The sequence below is a fragment of the Silurus meridionalis genome, chromosome 21 (assembly GCF_014805685.1).
Source record: "Silurus meridionalis isolate SWU-2019-XX chromosome 21, ASM1480568v1, whole genome shotgun sequence".
Taxonomy (NCBI): domain Eukaryota; kingdom Metazoa; phylum Chordata; class Actinopteri; order Siluriformes; family Siluridae; genus Silurus; species Silurus meridionalis.
Window position 1 is genome coordinate 18,375,080 of NC_060904.1, and position 8,231 is coordinate 18,383,310.

Sequence of the window (8,231 nt, forward strand, 5' to 3'; positions counted from 1 at the left end):
ACGTATGCTCGCTCACCAGACACTGATCTCTGCTGCTTCCTTCTGAGAATCATAATTTTTTTGGAACATCCCTGAACCCATTTGGTGCTAACGAGATGTCGTGTATCACGCTTACGAGGTTTTCAGTGGGGAACTGAAGAAACATCGGAACACACCACAGAAATTTCCTTTCGATCTACTTCCAGTTGTCTGCCTGCCGCTACGCTAAATTCTTAGTAGAAACACCGTCTTTCCTTCTCTGCTTTCCGAGTTCAGTGTTTCATCCTGAACCCTGGAATCCTGCTAACAGCTGCTCTGGAATCTTGGATTTCTGTTCTGAGTTAGCATGTGGTGAGTTAGCATGAGATCGCTGACTCTCTGAAGCGCTACAGATGGACCGAACACAGTCTTTTTTAATTCTGCATGATCACATGATGCTGGGAATAAAATGAACAAAGTGAATAATTGTGTCCTCACACACGTGTCTCAGGCTACAAGCGATTTTCCTCACTCACTACGCTAACACTGTTAACGCACGACTGAGGCGCTGAGCTAACCCCTTTCCTCCCGACAGTCTTTATTAGCAACGTTAGCATGATTGTTGATGTTCTCCTATAATTAAATGATAGCTGATTTTGTGCCCACACACACACACACACACACACACACACACACACCAATCTAATGTATGCACTTCATAAATAAATAATTAATAAAATGTTGCTTGCCAAATAATTAAAGAATAAAGTCTATTAACTAAAGTGTCTTTGTAGTAATTTTATTTAGATCATTTTTATTATTTTATATTTTATTTCGGTTTATTTATATTTTATAGGTCGATTTTTTTTATATATCTATTTATTTAATTTATTTTTTAATATACGACCTGAGCAGCGCTCCGCTCTCTAGACACGCCCTCTGGTGGTGATGTCGTTTGCAAAGGTGCGCCGTTTGTCCACATACATTAGAAAACGGCGTTTTAGTCTAAAAACTATCCACACTTTCGGGACAGAAAAATATTCATTTTAAAAAAAAAAAAATCTATCAGTGTGGACATGTCCTCGGTGTTGAAGGCTCTGGGTGACTAATCAGAAGGTTGTGAGCTTCTAAACAAGGCCCTCAACCCTTTATACACCAGGGGTTCTGCATCCTGCACTCTGACCCCGACTTTCAAACCTCACCGAAATATAAAGAAAGAATTTCACTGTTTACTCCATTTACAGCTTTAAATCCCATCAGGGTGAGAAACGTTAATAAAAACAAAACAAACAGAAAAATTCCAGAAGACGCTGAGGGACGCGTCGAGTTTTATTCGTTTCTCCATCAAATCAGATCTTTACAGCAAAATCACACTTCCTCCTGCACACCGACCCAAATAAATACAACTGTAAAGAGAGAGAGAGAGATAGAAAGAGAAGGATGTGCAAAAAGAATGATATAAAGAGGAGTGCAGGATGAGAGGAACAGCAGTAACAGACCTCGTTGCTAAAAAGTAAAATAAACGAAAACAAAAAACACACAGCAGCTAAAAATGTACAAAAACAACACCAGGTGTGAGACAGAGACACGGAGGGGACGCTGGGGACATGGGGGTACATTTGGGGGTGGGGGCGCTGGGGACATGAAGGGGGCATTGGGAGACATGTGGGGGCGCTGGGGGTGGTGGAGCCCGAGCTCTGTTTGGTCCTCAGTGTTTCAACAGCAACAAAAATATCAAAACTCCATGTATGTGTGTGTGCGTGTGTGTGTGTGTGTGTGTGTGTATGTGTGTGTATGTGCGTGTGCGCATGTTCACTGGGACGAGTCGATACATTTATATGCGGTTTGTAACAACATTGAACACTTGTGTCTGATCCCGGCCTGGTTACTGTGGAAAACGTGACCCGAACGGAATCTCACCGTAGCCGCGCTGTTAGCATGATATGTCGTAGCGACGTTACGCTCTCCTGCACTCTGGCTGCCGGCAGCCAATCAGAGAGAAGCTGAACACCGCTACTGAATATATTATAGAGAAGAGGCGGAGCTTAGCACAATTCAATTCTATAAATAGTTCCGAGGTAAATTAGATCAGATCCCGCGCAGGAGAAATCGAGTTTCTGAGAGAATATTTCAGCGTCTGATGTCTGATTTTTTGTCTGAGCTCTTGATCGGAAGCTCAATTATGACATGGGTTACAAAGGGGAGGAAAATTTCCAGTGAATTTCCAAAAACTTTCCATGGGAACTTCATTTGGGGAATTTGTGGAAATCTTCCAAGGTGGAAATTGACAAGGAATAAATAGGAATTAATTAGAAATCTGAGGAAATGTATATAAACTGATCAGACACAAATATAAACTTTTTGTTTGGTCATAAGTGGACATGTATACAAACTAACAGATTTAACACATGACATTTTGTTTTTGATTTAATTATAAGTATATTTTTGTTGCACAATAACTTGTCGATAAACGTATATGTACATAATTTAGATGAAAACTGTATAAGATGGAGTTTTGTTGACATTATTTTGTATGCAGGATTGTAGAAATGATGTGTATGTTTAGTGCCTGTAGGGGGCAGTAAGTGTGTGTGTGTGCATGTGACTGAAGTGCAGGTTATGATTGAACTGAACTTGTGTGAAATCTGGTTGTTTTACTATATTTATGTTCCCTATTATCGGCTAACCTGCATTTTTGTGAATTCCCAGTTTATTCCCAGTAATTCCAGTCTTGAAAATTCCTAAAATTTTGCGACCCTGATTCTGACCGGGATCTGGTGGAACACCAGGATTTGAGCACCAGAGAAACAAGAGACGATGTTTCACATTATGGCGATGTATGGTATAAACACGGCTCGACATGCGCCTGCAGATCGACAGTAACCCTGATCAAGTCTTCATCCGATAAAACGTGACGATAAGAACAGACGAGTGCGACTCGGACACTCGCCCAATAAATATACAATACTAACAGAATGACAAACAGAGGAAAAAAAAAAATTGTAACAAAGTCTGAAATGAACTTTTACTCACAAACTTTTCCTGCAGAGAAGCTTAAATTCCTGCTACAGCGCCCCCATGTGGTCTGGAGGACAGAATCCCTTTAAATACTAAATAATTAATTAATTCCATGTGTCCTCTTGTATCCAGCACTTCAGCCTGTCACTTCTGTGGGCGGGTATATGCAAATTTCTCTCCATCTTGAAACACACGGCTATAATTAACACAATACATAGAGGTGTGTCAGGAGGCGGAGTTCATTTCAGACCCTGCTGCTGAGTGTAACAGTGTTTTTATGTCGCTCATGTAATCACCGGCAGCTGTGTTTCTTCACACACACACACACACACACACACACACACACACACACACACACACACACACACACACACACACACTTTCTCATCAGGATTATTGCTGACACGGTCGTTATCCTGCGTCCGGTCACTTACATACACACACACACACACACACACACACACACACACACACACACACATACATACACACACTCAAGTAGGAGAAATAAATACTGGATGGGTCTCAAGTTTAGAATCGCTCAGCAGGAGAACTGAAGCGTGACGCAGCAGAGCATTCTGGGTAATCCTGACATGATGACGAGATGCTGAACATCAGTCTGAGCGTGAGGAGGAGTGGGCAGGGCCTGTGACCTCTGACCCCACAAAAACAAGACTCCGGAGAACGAGGGCCCGCCTCTTCCGTTTAAAACTGTGTTCGTGTGTGTGTGTGTGTGTGTGTGTGTGGAGAGATGTAGAAATAAAGAGCCAGAAAAAGAGAAAAAGAGAAGAACACACACACACACACACACACACATTTGTGTAACAGTGACTCAGTGGTGGTCGTGTCCCATTTTGAATATTACTTGATTCATAGTAATTTGTCCCAAACCACCACTGATTTATTGCTTTAGGGAGTAGGGAATGAGTGGTAGAGTGAAGGGTTAATGTGTAAGCTGTACGGTTTAGGGTGCAGAGTGTAAAGTGTGGGGAGTAGGGTGTAAAGTTTAGGGCACAAGGTTAAGGGTGTAGAGTGTAGGGTGTAAAGTTTAGGGTGCAGGATTAAGGGTGCAGGGTGTAAAGTTCAGGGTGTAGGGTGTAAAGCTTAGGGTGAAAGGTTAAGGGTGCAGGGTGTAAAGTTCAGGGTGTAGGGTGTAAAGTGTGGGGTGCAGGATTAAGGGTGTAGGGTGTAAAGTGTGGGGTGTAGGGTGTAAAGTTTAGGGTGCAGGGTGTAAAGTTCAGGGTGCAGGGTGTAAAGTTCAGGGTGCAGGATTAAGGGTGTAGGGTGTAAAGTGTGGGGTGTAGGGTGTAAAGTTTAGGGTGCAGGGTGTAAAGTTCAGGGTGTAGGGTGTAAAGTGTGGGGTGTAGGGTGTAAAGTTTAGGGTGCAGGGTGTAAAATTCAGGGTGTAGGGTGTAAAGTTTAGGGTGCAGGATTAAGGGTGTAGAGTGTAAAATTCAGGGTGTAGGGTATAAAGTTTAGGGTGTAGGATTAAGGGTGTAGGATGTAAAGTGTGGGGTGTAGGGTGTAAAGTTTAGGGTGCAGGGTGTAAAGTTCAGGGTGTAGGGTGTAAAGTGTGGGGTGTAGGGTGTAAAGTTAGGCAGCGATGCATTCACAGTTAGTCACAGTGGGAGGGGCTGAGCATTTTGGGTAATTTTACCCAATGACGTGATCACAGTCCACTGATCAGAGAACAAAGAAATGTGTGTGTGTGTGTGTGTGTGTGTGTGTGTGTGTGTCACTGCTCGGTCAGTGTGTCTGTAGGGAGAGGTGTTGGAGGATCAGATGAAGGAGAAGCAGTAGGTTCCTTTTCCTCAGTTCGGATGATTCCTCTGTGTAAATTCTCCAGAGACTGTTTCATCTGAAACGAGGGGAGGATTAACTGATTTGCAAAGAAATGGTGTATCACATAACCACACACACAAACATATACACACACACACCTGGTCAAGCAGAGTGACTGAGGAGTGTAAGATCTGCTGCCACTTGTTCAGTTGTGCCTGATGGAACTGACGCTGTAACTGTAGAACCTTCATCCACTCAGAGGACGACTGTGGGAGAGGACTGAGAGAGAGAGAGAGAGAGAGAGAGAGAGTGTGTGTGTGTGTGTGTGTGTGTGTGTGTGTGTGTGTGTGTGAGTAAGTGTGTACCTGTCTGATAGTGAATAAGAGTGCCATGTCTCCAGTGTGTGAGCGGCTCGCTCCAGAGCCCACAGCTTATAAAACAGCATCATGTTCAGAGCCACCAGAACCACCAGACTGCACACACACACACACACACACACACACACGAAGCACAAACAAATGATCATATAAATTCACTTTCTTTACCCATTTAAGAATATATATATATATATGCTGTATCACAGACCGCCACTAGAGGTACTTTTAAACCCCACAATTACAACTTCTGCCCAGCCACTAGACACGCCCACTGGACACGCCCACTGGACACACTCACTTACTCGCATGTTTATGTGATGAACCTTATACAACACTGTATGACAACAACCACAACAACAACAACAACAGTGTACTGTACCTGATACAGATCCTACACACAGCGAGGGGGAGGGCATCAGGAGAGAGAGAGAGAGAGAGAGGAGAGAGCACGAAAGGGAGGAAGAGAGAAAACAGTGTAGAGAAGATGGAGATAGTATGAGAGAAAGAAATGAAGAAAAGCAGAGAAAATGAGAGAAAGTTTAGGAAAAGTTAGACAGTGTTACAGCCTGAGCATTAATACAAACAGAACGAGAAGGAAACCAAATGACCACAAGAAGAAAAGGAAAGCAGCTGTAACTGGATCAATCAAAAATCATATTTTTATATTTTCAGGTGTGTCTGTAAAATTGTTTTTTTTTCTATTTCCCTGACTGTCAGGGAAAAACTATTTAGTGTGTTTATAGAAATCACACTGTTCTGTGCATCTGCATGTAAACACGTGTTTAAGTTCTGCGCCTGTTTCCCAAAATGCACTGCGGCTCACATCCTTATAAGGAAATAATCCTGGGTTTGTACGGCAATGTATGCAGTATGTAATTGGATCTGGTTACACCACAGAGACGTACATGTAAATAACAACCCAACAAAACACACACACACACACACACACACACACACACACACACACACACACACACACACACAGTGCAACTCACATGAAACTGATGATGAGCAGGAGGGTGATGCTGTTGTTGTTTGCAGAGCCATGCCACCTCTCACCCACCTTCAGGTACTGTGCACCTGAACACACACACACACACACACACACACAAGTTCATTTCATGCCCCAACATATCCCCTGCAGTTCCCAATATCACCACTAAATGTCTACAGAATATCAATAATGCTCCGCACCTGTATCTCTGCGTTCCCTCTGAGCCACACCCACTTTCTCCCCAGTGCCGCCTCCATGCCCCGCCCCCTCTGCACGTTTAAGGCTGGTGTGTTTGCGCCTGCGCAGTGTAGAAGGAGCTTTCACCATTTCTGATTCTCCTACACACACCACCGACACCTCGGACTGGAGCAGAGTCTCTAACTTGCAGACCTCCGCCTCTGTGTACACACACACACACACACAATCCAGGTTAAACAGCTGATTGTTTTGGGAGAATACATCGCTGTTTCCTGAGATGGAAGTATAAATAATAAGCATATCTTAGGGGGCATGATCTAGAGGAACATGATCTAGAGGAGAAGATCTCATATTTCATTGTTCATTTAAATAAATATTTACATAATTAGCATATCATCCTGTGATTGGGATAAACGCTCACCTTTATGATGACATCACTAATATTCATTCGCATTGAAACCCCTCCCACAAAAGTGTTAAAGTGTTTCTAAACAAATGCAGAATTAAAGCAGTAGGGTGTGTGTGTGTGTGTGTGTGTGTGTGTGTGTGTGTGTGTGTATATACATACCCATGTGTCTGAAATACTCCTCTATGCCACTCCAGGTGTTTTTCTCTATCAGAGCCTTCACCAGACTCCATGGCTGCTTCCTGTAGCAGATATCTGATGAGACCCTGCTTGCACACACACACACACACACACACACACACACACACACACACAGGTTACTCCACTGACATTTCATCACCATTAATATTATCTGATGTGAGTTAAATACAGTGTGTGCTTTTGTTATGTGTGTGTGTGTGTGTGTGTGTGTGTGTGTGTAAAACCTGAGGCGGCTCTTCTGCGTGCTGACAGATGTGAGACAGTATCTGTGTACGGTGTAGAAGTAATCCTGGTACGGGATTCCTGACGTGATCACCTCCGAGTCCACCACGTAACACACACCTCGAGAACTGCTCTTATGGAGAGTCTGTTAACACACACACACAAACCGTGGGATCTTTAGGTTTTGTATTTTTCTATTATTTCTGTAACGTGTGTGTGTGTGTGTGTGTGTGTTTGTGTGTCTGTGTGTGTGTGTGTGTTTGTTGGGGGGTGTACCTGTGTTTCCACCACAGGGGCTGTTTTAGGGCCGAGGGGGTTGTTAATGGCGATTGTGTAACTCAAAACTCGAGTGCTGATCCCACTGCTGCTTTCTTTCTGCCAATCCTGTACTGACAGATCTGAGAGAGAGAGAGACAGAGAGAGAGAGAGAGAGAGAGAGAGAGAGAGAGATGGGAAGAGGGAGAGAAAGATATTTGCTATATAGTTCTCAAAGTGAAAAATATGGTTTAAAATAATGTGATCTAGAGAACGTGGTCTAAAAGAATAATGTAGGAAGAATGTGATCTAAAGAAATGTGGTCTATAGGAATGTGGTCTAGAGAGTGCGGTCTAGAGGAATGTAATCTAGGGGGCGCTGAACTACACTACACTATATCACTGTGTGCTGTACTGACCGGTAAGTCAGCCTGCAGGGGTGCTGTGCTTAACTGCACTATAATTACTGTGTGCTGTACTGACCTGCAGGGGGTGCTGTGCTTAACTGCACTATAATTACTGTGTGCTGTACTGACCTGCAGGGGGTGCTGTGCTTAACTGCACTATAATTACTGTGTGCTGTACTGACCTGCAGGGGGTGCTGTGCTTAACTGCACTATAATTACTGTGTGCTAAACTGACCGGTAAGTCAGCCTGCAGGGGGCGCTGTGCTACACTGGACTATCACACTGTGTGCTGTACTGATTGGTGAATTGGCCTGCAGGGGGCGCTGTGCTACACTGCACTATCACACTGTGTGCTGTACTGACCGGTGAAGTTGCGCTGGGTGAAGAGGTGCTGCAGGAAGTGTGTGTCGGAGA

At 43.8% G+C, this 8,231-nt stretch overlaps 1 protein-coding gene across 7 annotated transcripts in view; it reads right to left on the minus strand.

The window, feature by feature from the left end:
* Positions 1-3,307: 3,307 nt before the first annotated feature.
* The window catches only part of gramd1a (GRAM domain containing 1A), a 22,356-nt gene continuing 17,432 nt past the window's right edge, over positions 3,308-8,231 (minus strand). For 6 of the 7 annotated variants that reach the window (XM_046877315.1, XM_046877319.1, XM_046877316.1 and 3 more), the window contains 10 exons: positions 8,181-8,231; positions 7,433-7,554; positions 7,159-7,301; positions 6,896-6,999; positions 6,330-6,527; positions 6,131-6,215; positions 5,515-5,526; positions 5,124-5,231; positions 4,917-5,037; positions 3,308-4,834 (listed from right to left, as the gene is read on the minus strand). The exon at positions 8,181-8,231 is cut by the window's right edge and continues 93 nt beyond it. In XM_046877315.1, the coding sequence (XP_046733271.1) occupies positions 4,712-4,834; positions 4,917-5,037; positions 5,124-5,231; positions 5,515-5,526; positions 6,131-6,215; positions 6,330-6,527; positions 6,896-6,999; positions 7,159-7,301; positions 7,433-7,554; positions 8,181-8,231 (1,067 nt within the window). In that variant the 3' untranslated portion in view covers positions 3,308-4,711. The remainder of the gene's footprint in view (positions 4,835-4,916; positions 5,038-5,123; positions 5,232-5,514; positions 5,527-6,130; positions 6,216-6,329; positions 6,528-6,895; positions 7,000-7,158; positions 7,302-7,432; positions 7,555-8,180) is intronic. The other variant, XM_046877314.1, reaches the window with a different exon arrangement.